The 24442-nt window shown below is 37.5% G+C and overlaps 1 protein-coding gene across 2 annotated transcripts in view; it reads left to right on the forward strand.

Moving 5' to 3' along the window:
- LOC134541189 (uncharacterized) overlaps positions 1–24442 on the forward strand; it is a 181582-nt gene that overhangs the window by 27375 nt on the left and 129765 nt on the right. The window contains exon 1 of one of the 2 annotated variants that reach the window (XM_063384428.1): positions 17491–17617. The exons of the other annotated variant lie outside the window; for it this stretch is intronic. Within the exon in view, the coding sequence (XP_063240498.1) occupies positions 17544–17617 (74 nt within the window). The 5' untranslated portion in view covers positions 17491–17543. Of the gene's footprint in view, positions 1–17490; positions 17618–24442 lie in introns of those variants that run through there. 2 annotated transcript variants of the gene reach the window in all.

Here is a 24442-nt window from a genome sequence, read left to right on the forward strand (position 1 = left end):
ACATTTTTAAGTACAATTATTTATTATTAATGTAAATATTAGTAGTCAATTAAACTGTGATAAAATCTAATTGAGATATCCCTTACGAACCCAGTTCTCCCCACATAGGTCTTAACAATATTATATAGTTTAAGTTCTATAAAACATATTAGTGTGGCATCTTAAAGTATCTTAACTTAAAAAAAAATTGTTGTCTGTAAAGTCGGTTTACGGACTATAGTTTAACATGATGACATAACAAAACATTGATGAAATGATTGCATACTTTTATGAATAAAATTGAATCATTTTTATTGAATTATCACTATTCTGTATGGATACAAAGGAGGAGTGAAATGAAATCTACACTTTAATTGATAAATTTACTTTTATTTGCACTCATTAATTCAAATATGTTTATTACTTTAACGAAGAGATTATTTTAACTAAAACTTTTATGCATGTTCGCTATATTTAACTTCTTCCAATCTGTGTTATTCTGTTAAGGATAGGACGATGATAGGAAAAGTAGGAAACGAATGGGAGTGTTTCAAGTTTGATGTGCCTCGAAAAAGTCAAATCGATGGTTGTTCCATTCGAGCGGAAGAGAGATAGATGCGGCGCAAGCGCACAATGAGCGTAACGGGACAGTGTGCATAACGGGACACTTTTTTCGTGCGTGCTGCCGGCGTTCATCGATTTATTAGACATCACGTCAAAAAAAACACGTCTGCAGGAAATGAAAATAAAAAACTGCTCAGATGTTCTGGAATGCACTGTACGCGTGTCTCGTTTGTGGCGGACAACGCACATAACCTCAACTGCAGCTGCCGCGCCGGACCGTGGGAGGCGCGATGGTCAGTCCAGAGACGGCGACCTTTGACCCCGGGCAGCGGGCGAACGGACGGAGAACCGTCGGTTTCGCCCGACACCTACCACAGCGCGTGTGATTATTAGAGACCTGTAAAATTCGCGGATTCATTTCGCGATAGGATAGAGTCCAAATAATACTTTTGACGTTATTTTGCTTCAGTGATTGGGCCACAGTTTATCTGAAGGACTCTGGGCCAATGAATAATCTTTTAACAGAAGAATTAGCTAATCACGATCATTCCAGTCAACAGGTGTTACGAGTCGGTAACCAATCAGCAGATGTAATTTGCACGAGAGTATAGAGGATCATGGAGTCTATCCTTTAGGGATTTGAAATCGCGAATTTTACAGTTCTCTGGTGATTAAACATTGTTTCTACTGATATACCTAGTAAATTATACTATTGTAAAATTCGAAATAAATATGTGTATACATAAATATACATAAATAAATATATATAAATGCATATATATATATATATATATATATATATATATATATATATATATATATAGCTACAATTTTTTAGTAAGTATCTCGAGAAATATGTTCACATGGGCTCTTTGAGGTAGATTTCAAATAAATACTACTTAGTGTAGCCGTTACCATGGTACGACTTTAGGAAAAATTTTATATAGTTTTTCGCTTCATGGTCCCTATGGACCTCAAAACCATCGTCAAACACAAAATTTTATTTATATTTATGCATCTGTATGAATCACAATGTTGCGGACCCAATAACTGTCGCAATTTTATTTTTTTACAAATTACTTGCGAACTCATACATAAAAGCTAATAATAGAAAATCTCGGTCGATTTCGTTAATGGGCAATATCCGACGAAAGGGGTAGAAATGGGGAAGGTTTTTTTAAAAAACCAGAAAAATCGCTGTAACTCATACAATATATAAAATCATGTAATTTAAGAGGTCTATGTTTTCTGAAAAGATGATACGAAAATTTACGGAGCTATGTTTGTGTGCTTTCTAAAAAAAAAAAAAAAATTATTTTATTTGATAGAAACAAATTGACTTTAGTTTATTGCTTGCAGTTAAATGTTGGAGAACCAGCATTTTAATTTATCAAAGGAACATTGCTAAAAAAAAATTTTTAGCTTCTTTGTTTTTTAGTTCTGCCATCTGTTGCAAGCAAAAGATTTAAAAGAATTCAATGAAAAATGATATTTTTACTACAAGACCCATACCTCTTCAAACCAGTGTGATCCGAGACCTAACAATTGACGTGAGCTGAATATCACAGCGAGAATTAATATTTGCATGTAATAACATTTGCCTGTATTCTAGTAATTGCTAAAATTTTTTCTTATGTAGTCTATACACACGAAATCATCCACTAACCTATATTCCAATTATTTTTTTAAATCAATTGTTTGAACTAGAATAGTAAATTTATTTTTCTAACAGTTCTCTAACATTCGTGGAAACATGCTGGCAAATACAGCAAGTGTATTTGCCAGCATGTTTACTCGAATGTTAGAGTAATGTTAGAAATGACAGTAAATTCACGGAATTTTCAACGAAGAATTTAAATAAAATAAAGTAAGACCTCTTCATAATTTCAAATAACCGAATCTTCGTAAAAAAAAAAAAATCTAGGCTGTATTTTTAACTCTCCCGTGGTACGTTTCGTTCTAAACAAAGGCCAATTATTCACTCGTCGACAAATAAGAATTTTCTTGGTTGTAGACTTAACTAGTTTTCGAATGTTTTGTTATTGGATTCACGTTCAATGTATGTGAACTCAGTGACCGTAGATGTACGAAGATAGCCGTTCATTTACGAAGATCTCTGGATAACTTGTAACCACTGTTCTTCGTAAATTGAAAATGAAAATTTTTAACAGTTTGTGTTTCTACACCTACAAAGATTCGAGCTGTTGTTTTAACTGAAGAGACAAGTGTGAAAATTTGAATCAAGGACAGTTATCGTTTGAATCAATCAATAAATTAATAGGTATTTTTTTTAAAATATAATTTATGTCCAACTGGAGTCCCTCAGTAAACTCGTTAGCAACAAACATAACGGCCTCTCCCACTATCTGCTCAGAGCAGTCCAATCCGTCCTTCACGTCCCTGTTTATGTCCGCCGTACCTTGTCCGCGCCTTTGAATATATATACTGTATAGAAGTCGCGAGTGGATAGGATTTACTCTACGTTTTTCAGGAGCGTATGATGAACAGCTTGGGAACTTCACCGCTGCAGTGCGCTGCCGTGACGCCCTGTATCGTCTTAGTTGTTATTTACACGTTAGAGCGCAGCCCTGTCGCCCGCTGTCATACCCCGCACCCCTCATCCATCATTCACTGCAGCTCAACGTCGTTCAACAGGAGGGGGAAGGGGTGTTTGAAGAGTTCGACACTTGTCCGCTAGGGACCACCACAAGTCGATGCCCTAGAGATGGTGGCGATTGCGGCGGTGAATTAACCAACTACCTCAAAACCGTATTAGAAATTTTAACCTGGGCTGGCGACTTCTATACAGTATATATATATATATATATTCAAAGTCCGCGCTCAGGGAGGAATCCTTTTTTTCACAGACGAGAGAGCCAAACGCCCGATCGTGCATCTTCGGTTTTTTTTTTTTGTTCATTGTAAATAAATATGATGGCGGTGTTGATAAAAGGATAGCAATGGTCAATTAGGTTAGGTTATCTACATTATAAATACTTTAAAACATTGTGGACGGTTGATTTGGTTAGGATGGCTACATTAAAGATACGGAAAAAAAAGCATGAACTTCGGGGAACTTCGGGTTTTGGCTCTCTCGTCTGTGAAAAGAAGGCTTCCCGCGCTGCCGCGTTATTCCTATTAGTTTGATATTTGTAGATCAGTACGACGGTCAGGAGGTCTAGACGTTTTTTTTTTTGACAATCAAAAGTTTAATTAAATCAGTAGTTCACTCAGTTCAGTTTAAGTGTTTGTTTAGTTACTAAAATATGAAGAAATTAAAATTTATTAAAAAAAATACCTATTGTAACATAACCAGCTTAAATACAAAAAAAAAGATTGTAAGATGTCAGTCTTTTTTTTTTTTTTTTTACTCATTCATGGTATTAAGAGTGGGGAAACAGGTCCGGAAAGGATAGCTCAAATAATTAAATATTTGTTTTGTTGATTTAAAAAAAAAATAATTACATTATTTCTTTAATTGAAAACAATATAAATGTTCATTTTTTTTTACTGTTCCCACTAGAGATTGTCTCGGCAGTGGCCCTCCTTGCTGCTTGTATATGACCGCTTCACCTGTCCCAACACGGGAAGCCTTCTTTTCACAGACGAGAGAGCCAAAACCTGAAGTTCCCCGAAGTTCATGCTTTTTTTCCGTATCTTTAATGTAGCCATCCAAACCAAATCAACCGTCCTCAATGTTTTTAAAGTATTTATAATGTAGCTAACCTAACCTAATTGACCATTAGCATCCTTTTTTTTTATCAACACCGACATATTTATTTACAATGAACAAAAAAAAAAAAAAAAAACACAAGATGCACGATCGGGCGTTTGGCTCTCTCGTCTGTGGAAAGAAGGCTTCTCGTCCCAACACACTGCTTCGCGCTACTCTCACATTTTGAAGGTCAATTCATTACAAATGTGGCCTTGACGTCACATATCCCAGAAACCTCACACCGGCACCATCTGCCAGTATGTCCATGATGGAAATGAAATCCCAAGATGAATTTGGAAATTTCCTTAAAAAAAAAAACTGTTAAATGTCCCACAGCAACGAGATTTTTTTTTATATATATATAAAAATGATCAAAGCTTTTTTCCACCCGTCGATAATCTAGAGAGAGTCGGGTCGTTTCTCGATCTGATAACACTACAAAGATATAAAAAAAAAATCTGTACTTTTATAAAAGATTAATTTGGAATTCATTGCCAAGAAATAGTGTGAAGTGATACAGTAAAGATATTTGTAACTTGTACAACACATGGCTATGGTTAGAGACCGGAAGAATTCGCGGGTTCATTGACCTCCGCTGGGCACTGATATGCGCACGCGCAGCCCCGCTCTGTTTGACCACTATCGCTCGCCAAGCGGGTCACTTCCACACACAGGAAGAGTAAGCGTTCGTAAGTTTGTATCTGAAAATAATAATAAAAACAGACCGTTCCACTACAAAAATTTCCCTCTTTCACAACAAAAAAAAAAAATTGGTTTGTCTGTAAAGTCGGTTTACGGACGATAGTTTAACGTGAAAACGTCATGACAAAACATTGATGAAATGATTGCATACTTTTATGAATAAAATTGAATTATTTTTATTTTAATAAAAAAAAGAATAAATACTTGAAATTATACTAGTAATCAGATTTTTAAAATGCAAGCATAATTTACCTTTATTGCCGAAATTGTTGTTGTAATAAGCAATGAAAACCACATTAACTTTTCACTGAACTTTATAAACAGTCGAGTGGAAGAGAGATAGATGCGGCGCAAGCGTACAATGTGCGTAACGGGACACAGCGTAACGGAGCAATGTGCGTAACGGGGCACTTTTTCGTGCGTGCAGCAGGCGTTCATCGATTTATTAGACGTTGTCACGTCAAAAATAAATAACATTCTTTCATACCTGTCGACATATAAATAATAAACTAAATTAACCAACTATTTGATGTTTTATACACACTCACATTTGTTCACACAATAAATAATTAAAACACACATCGTTTTATTGTTTTGAGTAAGATAGATGTTTAAATTTAAAAACAAAGTGAGATAGGTTTTCCAAGAGATGAAGAACAAAATTAATTATTAACGATGCAAATGGCCGCCGAATATGGCGTACAAACTACCAAACATTGTTTTTAGTGTGCCAACTACGAGCAGGTTAGTAATGTTTAGGGCCATGCATATTTCGCGAAAAGATTCCGAGATTAGTTATAAGTTAAAACATTGTTGCACCGTCTGTGTTTCGTGATTGGGTGAGTTTCTTTCAGGCGCATGTCGATTGTTACAACACCAATCACAGTGATTCAGTGGGGAATCAAACGCTTCCTGAGTGGCTCGGTTAATAAAAGGCGACGACTTCTCTCGCAGACGGCCGCCAATCGCAAGGAAGAAACCTCTGGTGCGGGTACACCTTGTTGCAGTCTAATAGGCGTTCAGATTTATTCGCGAAAAATGCCTGTCCCTATAGTAATGATTCCATCTCCACACACCTCCCTTTATAGATAAGCTAATTTAAACGCCGATTAAAGGAAAACTGAAATTGCCACTTTCGCGAGGAAGCTGACGCACTCTTGCTCACACCAGACATCGGGCAAGACTTCGTTGTTCTCACCAGCCTCGCTCTATCTCGCCAGAGATCGTCGTCTTGTATGCGTGCGAACTCCCGCCCTCAGAAGTGTCGCGTCATCAAGGTCGATTCAACACTTTGGTATGTAATGGCTAGAGACCTGCAAAATTCGCGGATTCATCGACCTCTAGGATGGACTCCACAGTCCTTTACATACTCGCGGAGATGACACCTGTTCATTGGCTACTGACGCGTGAGACGTCTCAACTAGGCTGTCCGGTAATTCGGCACTTTCTTGGTTTAGTTTTTTTTCCATTGGCTCACAGTTCCTCTGATAAAATGTGGGCCAATCGCAGAAGCGGTACGAAGGTATAGTTGTTTTGATGCTAGCCTATCGCGAAATTAATCCGCGAATTTTGCTTGTCTCTAGTAATGGAACATCGACCTTATGTAATGAGACAAAGCGACGCATGGCACTCTCTAGGAACAAACAGCAGAAACAAAAAAAAAGGAAGATAGCGGACTTGGCGTCATCCAAGATGGTGGTCTCCAGCAGACGAATACAAAATGGCTGACATGATGTCATAATATAAAAAAATGGCTGTGAAATCAAATCCAAGATGGCGAACATGTTATTAGAATTCAATATGGCGACCATAACGGAAATTGAAGAGTTATATAATCAAAGATGATGGTGGCCGTAACGAAAAGTGCAAGTATGACACACACATACAAGATGGCGTGCGTAACGAAATGTGCAGCATTAGTGAGCAGGGTGCTCGATTTAAAGATGGCGAATCCAAGATGGCGGTTACAAGGTCAAAGTCAAGGTCAGAGTTCAAGGTCACATGTCAAGGTAGAGGTCAATGTTTGATTTCAAAGGAGAAAGGTCAAAGTTGAAATATATGGTAAAATTTCATTCAATGTGGCTGCAGTGACGTCACAATCCACAGCTGGAACACTAATCCTCCTGTGAAAGCCTGGGCCAGGAGGATCTATTATACACTACTATTAAGTCATTAAATGTTTCAGAATTGTATAGATGCTTCCAAAATATTTCCATAAGAAAAAGGTTCTTCGAAATCTACCAACGCCTGTAGGCAGAGCCATAAGGGAATTTATTTTTAATTTCGAGCGCGAAGTTGCAAGAGCGAGCGACGAACCTAAGATATGTTCGTAACTGTTCGGGCGTCTGACTCCGTGTCAGTGGTTATTAGGCCTTTTTTTTTTTTTTTCCCTCGGGGTTGAACGAAAGCCCCTCACTGCTGGCAGTGGTTTCGTATAGTGGGAACCAAAAGTCTTACGATCCGGGCCGCATGGTTGGATGTAAACGCTTTGTCAGGAACGGACCGACGGAATTCGACACAGCCTGGTTACACATGAACTGATTTTGATGCAGTTTTTTTTTGGACATACCCCATTGCAGTTTTGCACTGTTTGTAATAGAAAAATTCCGAAAAAAAGTTATTAAAAAAATGTAAAGATGAATATTCACAGAACATAAGACGTAATCAGCTGATTTTATTATTAATTAAATTTTTCTGATTTTCGGAATTTTTCAATGGCAAACGGTACAAAACTGCAATGGCGTACGTCCAAAAAACTGCAATAAATCAAAATTCCCCATTGCATGAATAATTTAAAGAACGTAAACATAAACTGTACTAAAAGCATTGATATTTGTAATGATGATATTATGTAATTTTCATTTTTGAGTGGAACAGAAATATTCGCGAAAAATATCTGTTATCTGTAAATTTGTGCATTTACATTAATGCAAATGTATCACTACAAAATAGAGTTTGCAGTAACACTGCGTTCAGATTATTTACCCGCTCATTTATGCTTTGTGTGCCCCAGAACATCCAATAAATAAAGTTATTTGTAAACCGTTTCCTTAGTAGCTTTCCAGTATTAATAAAATTGTTAATCAGGATAATAAAATGAGGTGCAATTAATAGAGACCGGAAAAATTTGCGGGTTCATTTCGCGATAGGCTAGACTCCAAACTCGTACACCTTTATGCTGAGTCAGCGATTGGACCACCGTTTATCTGAAGGACTCTAAGCCAATGAAAAACCTTCAACAAAAAACGTATCAAATCACAGGCATCCCAGTTTGACGCGTGTCACGAGTCAGTATCCAATGAGCAGGTGCAATTTGTCCCAGTACATAGAGTATCATGGAGTCTATCCTAGAGGTCATTGAAACCGCGAATTTTTCCGGTCTCTAGCAATTAATAATAATTATACTACTATTTTTTTCCAAAGATAAAAAATATCATTGAAAGAAACTTCAAATTTATTTTTAAAATAAATATTTCATATATGCGGGAAAAAAAACATAGCGATGTGTTGTATACAGTTAAAATAATTTTCTTGTAGTATTACAAACAATTTCTGGGCAACTGGTTTTCAAAGGAATCTTTTGTAAAAGTATACAATTTTTTTTTTGGTAGTGCTTGAATCTACATGTAGCTCGTAAAGGACTACATGGTGAACATATTTTAAACGCCTATAGCACTCGATAAGAAAAAAAGCCACGCCCAAGGAAGTTGTTGAACCTCCTTGGCCACGTTCAACGGATTGCACACTACTTGCCTTTCCTTCCCTCGCATCCTTCAAGCTCTTCATCCCCTTTCTGGCATATCGCAAGATTTCTGGCCCTCGCTATACATAGAGACAATACTACTGGCCCGCATTACACAAAGAGACACGACGACTTCTGGACCTCGCTACACATACAGACAAGACTTCTGGCCCGCACCATACATAGATACAAGACTTCTGGCCCGCATTATACATAGAGACACGACGAAAATACGCATACAAGACTTCTTGCCCCCGCTATACATAGATACAAGACTTCTGGCCCACATTATACATAGAGACACGACGACAATACGCATTCAAGATTTCTTGCCCTTGCTATACATAGATACAAGACTTCTGGCCCGCACTATACACAGAGAGATAAGACTTCTGTTCCGCACTAAAAACACACAAGACTTCTGTTCCGCACTAAAAACACACAAGACTTCTGGCTCGCACTAAACACAGACAAGACTTCTGGCCCGCACTATACACAGAGAGATAAGACTTCTGTTCCGCACTAAAAACACACAAGACTTCTGTTCCGCACTAAAAACACACAAGACTTCTGTTCCGCACTAAAAACACACAAGACTTCTGGCTCGCACTAAACACAGACAAGACTTCTGGCCCGCACTACACATAGAGAGACAAGACTTCTGGCCCGCACTACACATGGAGAGATAAGAATTCTGGCCCGCAATATAAGTAGAGACAATACTACTGGCCGGCATTATACAAAGAGACACGACGACTTCTGGACCTTACTATACATAGAGACAAGACTTCTGGCCCGCACTATACATAGAGAGATAAGACTTCTGGCCCGCACTCAAAACACACAAGACTTCTGGCCCGCACCATACATAGATAAAGACTTCTGACCCGCACTATACATAGAGTTAAGACTTCTTGCCCTCGCTACACATAGAGACAAGACTTCTGGCCCGCACTACACATAGAGACATAAGAATTCTGGCCTGCACTATACGTGGAGACTGGTAGTTTCGGTGAAGGAGGAGGAGTGGGCAGGAGCGATGAAGGAACACAAACACGGTGCGTGGCGGTAAAGGGTGGGGGAACAGTCAACCTCGTGGTGCTCCTGACACACTGACGCACCTGCCAAGTTTCGGTCTCGCGCGCGCGTCCTTGATTGCGATGGATGCCCCACCGCTAATGGATTACGTCGCACGCTTGCTAATGAAGAACCCGCCCCGTGGCAGGGCTTGAATCACGCACTGGCTTCGTTTGCAAACACACACGACGATTTCCCCTAACAGTTTGTATTTCTTGCTTCGCCCTAACTTCGTTCGAGTGAGTATAATAAATCAATTTAATCATTTAATACAGGGGCGCAACAACTAAATTTCCAAAGGGGGGACAATATACCTTTTTATAAAGAATCATCGATCCCCCCTATTGAAGTGGGGGGTCCGGGGGTCCTCCCCCTGGAAAATTTGTATTTCAAGGTTGAAAATGGTGCTATTTAAGCAGTTTGATTATCTAAAAATTGATGACACAGCACTTTCTTTGCCCCGTTTGCCCCCACTTCAAGGTTTCAGAGGGGGGGGGGGCAAAATACCCTCCCCCCCTGTTGTTGCGCCCCTGATTTAATATATATATAAAAAAACTAACTTGCTAACAGGGGAAAAAATAATAATATTCATTATTCAGAAATAATAGAAAGAGATTTCGTTTTTGAAGTGAAACTTCTTTGGACGCGATGTGGAGTAAATTTTCAAGTCCGAATTTTAATGCAACTTTTTCATAAAAAAAATGATGTGAAACGTTTCTGACGCGAAAAGGACAGCGAACAAGTACTTGTTTTAAATGATTGTGTTAAAAATGGCTTTTCAATATTTTTAAGTAGTTTGCCAATAAATACATTTAAATGATTTCTTTATGTTCGGCGACATTTAAAATGTGCGTAAAGTTTGTGTAAACGCTCGTTTAGGTTAGGCTAGCTACTTTTGAAATATTGTAAAAAATACGTGTGAACTGTTGCTTACGTACGTTTCATGTTTTAGTTACCATAAAGCTTTAACATCAACATTAGTGTAAATATCGAGTAAATAAATGAAAAAAAAAACTGATATTTTGGCTATGATATTTTAATTTTTATACTTAAATACTTGCTTTAAAAACTATTAACCTTTTTTTTTTTTTTAGAAAATAGTTTTATTTCTCTCTTTCATCTTGCCGTTACCCCTTCCAATATTCTCTTACGTATCAAGGTTTTAATGGCCAAACGAGTTCCACTTCTTTCACGTAAACTGAGTTACACTCACTCTTTTAGGTAGATTTAAAAGAAATACTACCTATTGTAGCCGTTCCCGTGGTGCGACTTCCAAAAAAATATATACCTATATTATATAAACCACAATTTTGTGGACACGATAAATTTCTCCATTTTTCACTAATCACAAACTGATACATAACAACTAGTAGTAGAGAATCTAGGTCGAGTTTGTTAATGGGCAATATCTGACCAAAATGGGTAGAAATTAGGAAGGATTTTTTTGAAAAACAGAAAAAAATCGCTTTAACGCCCGCAATATGGGAAATATCACATCCGTTTGAACGTATTATAACTCGTAGGAGTAACCAAAATCTATTGTCTGAAAAAGTTTTTGATACGACTAACCATAACTGCAATGGGTTGAAAAAACAAGGGTTGGAGGACGGAAAAAAATCATAACTTCCTTCATAGGCACAGCATCGAATTCGTAAAAATTTTGTATTAAAGTTATAACTTTTTTTCTAAAACTTTCGTCTGAAACATTTTTTGATTAGAGGAACCATTGCTGCAAGGGGTTGAACAAAATGAAGGGTATAACTCCTTTAGTAGGTACACTTTCAAATCCGTTCAAATTGTTTGCAAATGCTATAATTTTTTCTACAAATTTTGTTTGAAACAATTTTTGATAAGACAAACCATTGATGTAAGAGGCTTTAAAAAAAGGGGTGGAAATTAAAAAAAAATCATAAAATCCGCACCTTTTGCACTGTTGAATCCATCCCTTTTTATTGTAATCCCTAAAAATATTATCTACAACTTTCGTCAGAAATTAGTTTTTTATGTCACCAACCATTACTGCAAGGGGTAAAAAACAACATTTGACTCAAAACTTCTGGAGATGTGGCAATGGCGTCGATACCTCGCTATTTCGCTTCAGGGAGAGACAGAGTTCGAAGCCCGGTCCACCAATTGACTACGGTTTTCCTGTGGGTAAGTTCCCAAGGTCGAGCAAAGTATTTTTTTTTTCGTAAATGAAACAGAAATATTCATGTGAAATCAAGAATATTTGTAAATTTGTACATTTATATGGCAACAACTACATAAGTAGGTACCTACCAAATAGTATTGTTCGTAGTAATACTGGGTACGTAATCTTACCCGGGCAATTATGCATTGTGTTGTCCCAGTACCTCCAATAGTTAAATTTATTTGTAATCCGTTCTCTGAATAGCAATCAAATATTAAATGCGCACATTAATAAGCATAATAAAACAAAATAGTCTAATAATTGAATATTAAATAATCTTCTCAATGTTGAAAAAATATTCTTGAGTGAAACTTTAATTAAAATATAAAATTATGCCCCAGTTTTTTAAATAAATACTCAGTATCATCTCGTAAACTTATTTCATGTATGCAAAAATAACCATAGCCATGTGTTGTACAAAATTACAATAGCTTTCTGGTAATATTACAAACTATTATTTTTTGGTAACCGGTTTCTAAAATAATCTTTTGTAAAAGTACGAAATTTTTTTTTTCTGCGTGGTTATCCAAGGTCGTAACCGATTTCCTCAAATTTCCCCGAAATGGTTTTCCAATTATGTAACCGATATATAATGACCTTGCTGTTGACAAGACGTAAAACTCTAAATAAATATTAGGTACATGATTGTGATAGGCACGTCAGGGACTTTATAAAAGTTGATTAAGGAAGATGCCGTGTTATCCGAAAAACATTAACAGATAACGTTGACACTGACAGCTAGAGGTGTTTCAAAAAAAAAGATTGATTGCTCTGTAGTAACAGCATTCCAACATGGCAGTGGTCGAAAGTCTTATAGCCCTAATCGAGTTGTATTTTAGGTTATGATAACTCAGTGGCACATTCCCCGCTACTAACATTCACCTTTGGAATGTACATTTGTCAGTTGCTCCCACATTTCTGCAGGATGCCCACAAAAGAATGCCCCAGTTTCAGTGGTACATTATAACAATTAATTTAGACTATTTACAACCAATAACACATAAAATTGAAGGTAAACTAACCTAGATTTTTATACAAATGTTCAGTATGTGCACCTTTAGTTATATGTAGAGACAGGAAAAATTCGCGAATTCATTTCGCGACAGGCTAAAATACAAATAGTTATACCTCAGTGATGCCTCTGCTATTGGCTCACAACTCACCCGGATGACTCTGGGCCAATGAGAAACACCCAACCAAAGCTTTATCGAATCACAGGCTGCTACGTTGGGACGCCTCACAAGACAGCAGCTAATGAGTGGGTTGCATTTGACCGAGTGTACGTAGAACTATGGAGTTCATCCTAGAAGTCATTTAACCAGAGAATTTTTCCTGTCCCTAGTTATACGGCACTCATCCAACTCAAAGTCCAATTCTTCCTACACTTTGGTTAACACGTCCGGAGTAATGGAAGAAATAGCCTCTTCAATTCTGTGTCTCAACTCTGGCATGTCGTTAGGTAGTGGCGGAACATAGACACGATCTATTATGAAGTCCCAAAGGAAATAAAATCGCATGGCGTTATGTCAGGTGAACGTGGAGGCCAGCGAAAAAGAGCTCTGTCGTCTCGACCATTACGACCAATACATCGGCCCGGGACTTCGGCAATTAAACTTTAAACGAAACTCACGTAGAACTGGAATTACCGAATCACTCTTAGCAAATTACAGAGAACAAAACGCTCCTCGCTTAGGAGTCGCCATTTAGCGAAGGTAGAGCTGCAGGTTTTGTACGTATAGTGTTTTTTTTTTTAGCAAGAAACCTTTTGACACATTATATTGTGGCTAATAACAGTAGCTAAATAATCCGTAGTATTAGCTGCAGCATAAACATCATTTGTATTTTTTTTTTGAAAACACATGGTCTATACAGATTTGCGAGAAAAAAGTATATTTGTTTATACAATATGTCAAGATGTCAAGCCATTCTTAGTAAGAATATTCAATTATTTTTCTTATCGTAAACGGTCGTACATATGTTTACATTGATGTCTCCAACTAGCATTAACCGTGTGGTGCTATGAACTGCCAACGCTCTCTCTAATGAATGCAGGAAGTTGTCGAAGCATCCAGAAGAGGAGGTATGTAGACAGCTGAAGGTGAAGCGTGGTTTGAAACAGCGGCGTCACTGATGCTGAGGGCAACACCGACAGGGGGAGATGAATTTTTGCCCCTTGGAAGGGCAGCCCTTCAGGATTTTTCTGACAGTGGTTAGTTTGTAAAGCGACTGGAAGGGCAGCCCTTCCAGTATCTTGAAATGTGTCTATTTTCTTAATTTTATAATCCTGAATTGTTGCCCTTTGGAAGGGCAGCCCATCAAGATTTTTCTGACAGTGGTGTTTTTGAATGGTTGTCTGAATTGTTGCCCCTTGGAAGGGCAGCTTTTCAGGATTTTTCTGACAGTAGTGTTTTTGAAAGGTTGTCTGAATTGTTGCCCCTTGGAAGGGCAGCTCTTCAGGATTTTTCTGACAGTAGTTTTTTTAAAGGTTGTCTGAATTGTTGCCCCTTGGATGGGCAGCCCTTCAGGATTTTTTTGACAGTGGTTAGGTTAGGTTAGGTAAGGTTAGGTTAGGTTATGTTAGGTCACTTTTCAAACTAACCACTGTCACAAAAATCCTGAAGGGCTGCCCTTCCAAGGGGCAGCATTTCAGTCGCCCCCACCGACACGCAAGCAGACTTGACTGCTAACGAGAGGACAACCTCCTCTACTGCGTCAGCAGACTGCTCGCTACTGACAAACTCCTCTGCTCCTGTCACTTCCATGAACCGTTGTTCTGCTGAAGTAAGCGCTTTAGTCCGCAACGGAGCACAGCGAACTCTGTCCGCTCAGCCAGGTTCCACTACGAGCTACAATATCAAATTTTACTCTAGCGTCTGACAAGACCAAGAAAGGTTTGATTTTTTTGACGTGCAACGTCTAATAAATCGATGAACGCCGGCTGCACGCACGAAAAAAGTGTCCCGTTACGCACATTGCCCCGTTACGCTGTGTCCCGTTACGCTCGTTGTACGCTTGCGCCGTATCTATCTCTCTTCCACTCGATTGGCCTATGAATCTATTATATTAAATAGGTTAAGGCGGGCTTTTCAAAAGTAGCTTTTAAATTTAGTACTTTAACTAAACTATCATTTCATCAATGTTTTGTTATGACGTCACGTTAAACTATCGTCCGTAAACCGACTTTACAGACAACCAATGTTTTTTTTGCTTATACCCCTAATATTTAAATGCAGGACACCAAAACTTCGTCAGTATATGTTTTATCTAATTTAGAACAGTCAGGAAAGTCCCATATGTAAAAATGTAAAAAATGTCTGCATCTAATGATTTTGATAATTCCTCCATAAAATGTTTTTTTTTTTACTTACAGATTTAACGAAGACACTCTTGAAGGCACCAATTTTTTCAAGATCTAATTAAAAAGGAATTAAATCAAGATATTTGGTGGCCAATAACTACCATAACAATAAAACCCTCTCGATCAAAAATGTTATTGAACACTATTCTAGAAATAAAAAAATAAAAACCTTTGATAGCAAATCTTGTTTCTTCTGGGTCTTTTCAATGTCTACACTTGAGAATATAAAAACATGCGTGGCATATTAAGTGCACCAAATTTAATGATTATTCATAGAAGCATCTGGTTCTTGTGGCTGGTTTCCCCCCTCGCTTCGCGTTTCCACACAAACTTGAATGTGTTCTCTCTTGCCAATTTTCTTTTTCTTTTTTGTTTCCCAGAGAAGAGATTTTCTTTGGTGCGTGAGTTGTTCGTTTGTAAAAAATTTGTACTTGCAGGAAATCTTGAATTCACTTCTGAGGCCAATGACGTCTTGTTTTCTTTAAATTTCTGTTAACCGCTGATCTCTCGTTTGTCGGGAGAACAATTGTGCAAGTTATCGGCCTAGGCTTACATCCTTATCGCCCATCACGACTATGCCAACAGCCTTAGCGATCTCACGTATTACTGCAACACGGTCTTCGCCTCTTGTCTTAAGTCATTACAATTTCAATGTGCATGTGTCTGTATACTGTTCAAGTTCGTTTAACTCTTTCTTTCAATCACGTTGACCGACTATTTTTTTTTAGAAACCCTAATTATATTTCTCTAGTTTCTCATTCCTTTACTGAACGATTTTTTTTGTGGCGACACGAGGCTCCTCGAACTATTTTTTTTTATCGGGAAGTCTGTCTCAGCCCCGCGGATTTCGTCACGCTGGTATCACAGACATGTCGAACGTGATTGGTTTATATATATATATATATATATATATATATATATATTTATTTATTTATTTATTTATTTATATATTCATGCCCAACGCATCGCTTCTGTCACATGTTTGCGGTTACAGTAAAAAAAATCTACGCTCTCACGTGACTACGCAGAAATATTTTTCTTTAACTTACTTTTACAAAAAATTCCCCTTGTAAACCAGTTGTCAGGAAATAGTTCTGAAATACTACAGTAACAATATTGTAAATTTGTACAACACATGACAATGTATTTTTTTTTGCATGTATGAAATACTTTTTTTTTCCTCGAGAAAATACTGAGTATTTCTTTCGCGAAAATTTGCGCGAAATTTTGTATTTTAAATTTTTTTTTAACAATGGAAAAATATAATAATTTTGACTTTATTTTGTTATATGAAGCTTATTGTGAGCGCAGTCAATACTGGAAAGCTATCCAGGAAACGGTTTACAAATGACTTTTAACTATTGGATGTAATGGGACAACACAAAGCATGAATGCCCGGGTGAGAATCCGGACTCTATAATTCTTGGTGATACAGTTTTTTTTTTGTGTGTGTAAAATGTAGAAAAATTATTACACAAAAAATCTGTTGTCTGTAAAGTCGGTTTACGGACGATAGTTTAACGTGACAACGTCATAACAAAACATTGATGAAAAGATTGCATCATTTTATGAATAAAATTGAATAATTTTTATTGAATTATCACTATTTTGTATGGATACAAAGAAGGAGTGAAATGAAATTTACAATTTAATTCATAAATTTACTTTTATTTGCACTCCTTAATTTCAAATATGTTTATTACTTTAACGAAGAGATTATTTTTTTAACTATAACTTTTATCCATGTTTGCTATTTAACTTCTTCCAATCTGTGTTATTCTGTTAAGGATAGGACGATGATAGGAAAAATAGGAAACGAATGGGAGTGTTTCAAGTTTAATGTGCCTCGAATAAAGTCAAATCGATGGTTGTTCCAAATCGAGTGGAAGAGAGATATATGCGGCGAAAGCGTACAATGAGCGTAACGGGACACAGCGTAATGGGACAATGTGCGTAACGGGACACTTTTTCGTGCGTGCAGCCGGCGTTCATCGATTTATTAGACGTTGTCACGTCAAAAAAATCACAGCGTAAGCGTAAACGAGCATGTGAACTAACTTCTCGGTTGTTTATCTCATCTCTCTTCCTCTCCCTCCCCCCCTTGTTTCTTTGAGTAATCTCGAGAGGGGGGGAGCTTGCTTATCAGTTTCATTGCGCGGAGGTCTCGCATGTCTACAGCTCCGCTAACGTAGTACAACTGTTGTAGTTCCACAACATGTCTAGTGCGGAGAGCTCCCGTTTCCACAGGACACACTTCGTCCAAGCCACGAGGATACCGTCGCTCACAAGGTAGGGGCAACGCTACGATGTATCGATGTATCGTTGTATCGATGAATCGAACCATAGATCACGATTCGACGAATGTTTTGACGTGACAACGTCTAATAAATCGATGAACGCCGGCTGCACGCACGAAAAAGTGTTCCGTTACTCACATTGTTCCGTTACGCCGTATCCCGTTACGTTCATTGTTCCGTTACGCTGTCGGCGAGTGCAGTAATAATATGTTATGCTACAATTGACTAAAAAATTATGGTGATTCATGTAATTGATGATAGATATTTGATTACAGAGTTTATTTATATGAAAACGTGTTCATAATTATATTTAAACTTTATAGCTAAACGCCAGTTTTTAAAATTAATTACAAGTCATCTACACGTGAACTGTTTTGTCGACTGTTTATGAAGTGAAGTGAAATGTTAATGTGGTTTTCATTGCTTATTACAACAACAATTTCGACAATAAATGTTAATTATTCTTGCATTTTAAAAATCTGATTACTAGTATAATTTCAGGTATTTATTCTTTTATTATTAAAATAAAAATGATTCAATTTTATTCATAAAAGTATGCAATCATTTCATCAATGTTTTGTTATGAAGTTGTCACGTTAAACTATCGTCCGTAAACCGACTTTACAGACAACCAATTTTTTTTATAACAATTATTACGAGTGTGATATCGTAGATGATGTACGTAGTGCGATGTATTGATACATCGTGTTACTATATTTTTCGTGTAATTTTTTGTTGTCGCTAAATCTTGGTAACTAACACGCGTGATATCGTAAATAATACAGACACTTAATGCGAGGTACCGATACATCGTGTTACGATGTAACTCGTGTGTGTTTTTTTTTTTTGCAAAAATCTTTGTAACTTAACACAAAACAGATACAAGTAAAAAATTTTTTCTGTCAATGATTAGAAAAAATTATACTTGCAAAAAAAATTTTCATCGATTTAATATGCGTAAAAAATATTTTTTTGCACTTCATGACCTTTTTGTATGATGGAGGAAACCCATTATTTCCTCGGCCTTCTTTGTTACAAAACACCGGAATTCTGAAATTTACTTACCATATAGGGTATGTTCCAATAATCCCACGATGTGCAACACTGTTAAAGATTTTAAATGTAAATTTTTTGGAATAACATTGGTTGCCAGAGATCTTATCAAATTTACGGGTGTTTGACTCTGCTCGCTTTGAACGTGAACTCACAATAATCGAGCTGGAGTATAGACAGAACCTTTAAAACGTGGTAAGTAGTGACAGGAAAATTTCGCGGATTCATTTCGTGATATGCTAAAATTCAAATAATCATATCGTTGTGCTGCTTCTGCCATTGGTCCACTGTTAATCTGGAGGACTGAGGGCCAATTAGAGACCCTCACTCATAGAAGTGTCGAATCACAGGCCACCCAGTCGTGACGACTCACAAGTCAGCAGCCAATGAACAGTTGGCATTTGCCCGAGTGTGTAAAGGATATTGGAGTCTATCCTAAAGGTCATTGAACCCACGAATTTTTCCGGTCTCTAGTGAAGTCTACAGCATAAACAAGACAGACGTGCATGGTTTATCTGTTTACAACGGAACCCAGGACACAGAAAGAAAGAAAAAATGTTCTGTACTTTTACAAAAGATTCCTTTGGAAAACAGTTGTCCAAAATTAGTTTGGAATACTACAAGAAACGTATTGTATTTTTGTACAACACATGACTATGGTTATTTTTGCGTGTATGAAATACGTTTTTCGAGATGATACTGAGTATTTCCTACGAAAATTGGTTCACAATTTGATATTTTAGTTGATGTTTTACTCAAGCATAATATTTTTGAACCATATAAAAGATAATCGAATATTCAATAATTGGATTAATTTTGTTTTTATCAAACTTATTAATTTGCACAGTTTAGACTGAAAGGTATCCGGGAAATTGTTTACATGACTATATTGGAGGTACTGGGACAACAGAAAGCATAAATGTCTGTACAATAATACGAACCCTGTATCACTGCTAACACTATTTGTATTGTTTTATAGTTGTTTTCATGTAAAAGTACAAACATATTTGTAATATTTAATGAATATTTCTCTTCCATTTGCAAAAAAAAAATAAAATTGGTGTCTAAAGTCGGTTTACGGACAATATTTTAACGTGACAACGTCATAACAAAACATTGATGAAATGATTGCATACTTTTATGAATAAAATTGAATCGTTTTTATTGAATTATCACTATTTTGTATGGATACAAAGAAGAAGTGAAATTAAATCTACAATTTAATTGATTAATTCACTTTTATTTGCACTCATTAATTCAAATATGTTTATTACTTTAACGAAGAGATTATTTTAACTATAACTTTTATACGTGTTTGCTATTTAACTTCTTCCAATTGGTGTTATTCTGTTAAGGATAGGATGATGATAGGAAAAGTAGGAAACGAATGGGAGTGTTTCAAGTCTAATGTGCCTCGAAAAAGTCAAATCGATGGTTGTTCCAATCGAGTGGAAGAGAGATAGATGCCTTGCAAGCGTACAATGAGCGTAACGGGACACTTTTTCGTGCGTGCAGCCGGCGTTCATCGATTTATTTGACGTCACGTCGAAAAAATAATAATACAGTGTACTCGTTGGTTTGAATATTGGGTAGTGTCTAGGAGTATCTATTTATCTGGAACATCTAAGAACCCTTAGTTGAACTGAGGCACATTCATCGTTGAAAAATGAGTAATTTTACTGATTTAATGATTAGCTTATTTTACTCTCTACATTTTAGTATGTGATGCTTGCACAAATCACCTGTGTTTTTATAGGGCAGCTCTACAACAGTAATGATGGTGAAAACCATATTTCCAAAGTAGAAATATTTTTTGCTGCTGATTCGATTTATGATAAGCCGCATTTTGGATGACGTCACGTGCGCTATCGATACTATCGTAGTATCGCCATCAACATTTTACGATATTTCTTAAGATATCATCGGTATCGATATGATTCCCACGCATCGCCGATGTATTGGGAAAGTGAATTACTAAGATATTGTAGAGTAGGGGAGGATAACAAAATTACTAACTTCTAAATTTTGCATGCACTGATGAAAATAAACAATAAAATAATAATTTTACAAAGTAGAAGTAACTTATTTATTACTACTTCATCAGACCATTAGACAGAGGAGAAAAAGTTTTATGTTATTCAAAACAGATTTTCATCATTATAGCCGACTCAGATACTTCCAAATATTTTATGGTGAACCAAAAATTATTGTGTAGTCGAAACCATTTATAGTTTCGAGAAAAGTACTCGGAATTCTCGGTTTCGTTAAAGACCAGTCCCGGTTCTGAAAATCGGTTACGGTTCCGAATACCCTGATGGTAACTTAAAACAATAGTTTGGCTAGGTTACGGTAAGCGAAATTTAAAATGCTATACAGTTGTGAAAAAATAAATAAATAAATATATTTCATCTCGAGCACGAAGTTGCAATGCGATCGTCGAACTTCGGGTGTGTTCGGGACTGATCGGGGGTCAGTGGGACGAGGGACTTCGTCACGTGTTCGCGGCTGCGCGGAGAGCGACAGGGAAGTCCCCTACCTTGTACACTCGTTGGTGGTGGAGAGGATAAGGAGAGGAGTATGAGGAGAGGAGGAGGAGAGGAGGAGGAGAGGAGTATGAGGAGAGGATAAGGAGAGGAGTATGAGGAGAGGAGGAGGAGGAGAGGAGTATGAGGAGAGGATAAGGAGAGGAGTATGAGGAGAGGATAAGGAGAGGATTATGAGGAGAGAATAAGGAGAGGAGTATGAGGAGAGGATAAGGAGAGAAGGTGGAGAGGAAGAGGAGAGGAGTATTGGGAGAGAAGGAGGAGAGGATAAGGAGAGGAGTATGAGGAGAGGATAAGGAGAGGATTTGTGGAGAGAAGGAGGAAAGGAGGAGGAGAGAGGAGGCGAGGAGGAGAGTAGGAGAGTAGGAGAGTAGGAGAGTAGAGAGAAGGAGAAAAGGAAGAGAGGAGGAGAGGAGGAGGAGGAGGTCATTGTGGGTGAAGGCCACTGGCGCTCATTGTTCCACAGAAGTCACGGCAATTGGCCACTACAGACATGTCCGCACTCGTGAAACGGCACCAGGTAGAGGGGCGCAACTGAATAGGCGGAATAGGGCCACTAAACATTTCGTGCGGTTGTGAAATGCCAACATAAAAAAAACCATAGAAATTTCTTAAACTCAATTACTTAAATAAAAAAAAAGTAATTTTACAGACATTGTTGGTTCAGAATTAATGGAATGGAATTTTAACGGAGTGGCGTATTGAGTATAATTGCAAACAATTATACTTCTGGCGGTGTTGAATTATCTTGGTAGCAATGATATAAGCATGGCTGCCATGTGCACATGTGCGTACGTGTGCTCACGTGTATTTTGCAATTGAAACTGAAGTTACAATTTTCAACACTTGTACTTTGCAGCTATGCCGTCTTTAAGTTTTTAAACACACGATGAAGCACTTTTAACAGAGTTTCTGGTTGTTTCATATTGGAAAAATGGATGATACGAAACATTCACGGTGAATATTCCCAGCTACGAACGACCAAAAAAATAGTCAATGTAGCCAACATTTTCTTTCGAAAAATTAACTACTTTTAGGTTGTTAGGTTGCCCATAAATACCACATAATTCGTTGATTTAAATAAAAAGGGGGGGGGTTTCAGCAAAGTCTGTTTACGGACGATAATTTTAAGTGATAACGTCATAAGAAAACATTGATGAAGCATTGCATACTTTTTTTATTTTCAAATATTATTTACTGTTTTTGCAAATTTTAATTTAAAAAATTGGTTTTAAATATAATCACGAACAATTATTTAAAAAAAGCCCGCCTTAACCCGTTTGATATTATAGAAGATTTTCTCGCACGATGGTTGGCCGGTTTCTTGCACGGTCGGCTCAGGTGGAACGTGACAATTTTTCGTGCGTGCAGCCGGCGTTCATCGATTTATAAGACGTTATCACGTCAAAAAAAATGAAGAGAGTTAGTTATAGCATTAGGTTGCGACTCTATCTTCCAAGGAGAGAGGGCTGAGCTCATTCAGTTCGAGGGAGGAGCCGTTACGTTATGTCCTTAACTGGGTTCGTTGGCATTTTTAAGGGGGTGCTTCCCGTTTCAGGTCATGATTTTTAATTTATATTAATCACTGATCAACTTCTAGACTTTTCCAATTGTTTAACTTTCACGAAATGAAAAATATACGTAAAGCAGACTTTTTGCATAATTAGCCGCCAAAGTGACATGTCTGACGTGTTTGGGTTGTACAAATAAGGAGAATTTAACGTATTGCAGAACTGAAACTTTTTTAGGTTTAACTGCAATGCCACTGGCTACTTCATGATATGGCTTGCATTTCTATCACAAGAAACCATTTCATGTTTCCTGGCTGTCAAAATCGTAACAAATTTGAGAATTTTTGAAAGGCCAGGTAAATTTAATTAATATTTTCTGAAAGAAATTCAAACCATTTCTTGAAGTAGCCAGTGGCATTGCAGTTAAACCTAAAAAAAAAGTTTCAGATCTGCAATAAATTAAATTCTCCTTTATTTGTACAACCCCAAAAAACGTTAAAAATGTAACTTCGGCACCTAACTGTGCAAAAAGTATGCACTGTAGGCCTATATATTTTTCGTTTCGTGAAAGTTAAACAATTGGAAAAGTCTACACGTGTATCTGTAATTACTAGGGACTGGAAAAATTCGCGGATTCAATGACCTCCAGGATAGACTCCACGATCCTGTGCATACTCGGGCAAACTTCACCTGTTCATTGGCTACTGACTTGTGAGGCGTCTCAATTGGGGGACTCGTGATTCGATATTGCTTTGACTGAGGGTCTATAATTGGCCCACAGTCCTCCATATTAACAATGAACCAATAGCAGAAGTTGCATAAAAGTATAATTATTTGCATTTTAGCATATCGCGAAATGAACCCGCGAATTTTTACGGTCTCTAGTAATTACTGTAAGTATAAAATGTTGACCTGAAATGGGAGGCGCCCCCTTAAATCCAGGGACTCGCGTTACACGACAGCAACGTCTTGCGTTTGTTCGTATGCTCGCGTCGTCCGTCGCCCTGACATATGACGTAACGCTTCGTAAGCGTTGTGGATGCCCCACCAGCGCCTAGCCGTCATCTTCTATTGCAAGCCATGACCGCGAGAGCGCTCTGCATGCCTAACCAACCAGCCGGCCGGTCCTCTGACGGGTCCAGTGGCAGTTGTGCCTCTTCCGAAGTGGAGGGAAGAAATAAAAAACAATAACTAGAGCCCGGAAAAAATTCGCGGATTCATTTCGCGTTATGCTAAAATGCAAATATTTATATACTTTTATGCAACTTCTGCTATTGGTTCACTGTTAATATGGAGGACTGTAGGCCAATTATAGACCCTCAGTCAAAAGCAATATCGAATCACGAGTCCCCCAATTGAGACACCTCACAAGTCAGTAGCCAATGAACAGGTGAAGTTTGCCCGAGTATGCACAGGATTGTGGAATCTATCCTGGAGGTCATTGAATCCGCGAAGTTTTCCAGTCCCTACCCAAAATCGAAAGTTGAGGCTATGATGGTGACCATATGCTATTAAAGCTGTCGTGCTTAAAAAAAAAAAAAAAAAAAAAAAAAACGCGTACGACGGTTTGTCGGGTTTGTCGTGTCGTATACACGTCGTGGCATTGTGACTCCAACTTAATGAAGGTAGACTTCTTTATTTATTTTTTTTTTAATTATAGCCTATATCACGAAAAATATCCGGGAAATTATTTCCGGTCCCTAATTATAA

The sequence above is a fragment of the Bacillus rossius genome, chromosome 18, assembly GCF_032445375.1.
Source record: "Bacillus rossius redtenbacheri isolate Brsri chromosome 18, Brsri_v3, whole genome shotgun sequence".
Taxonomy (NCBI): domain Eukaryota; kingdom Metazoa; phylum Arthropoda; class Insecta; order Phasmatodea; family Bacillidae; genus Bacillus; species Bacillus rossius.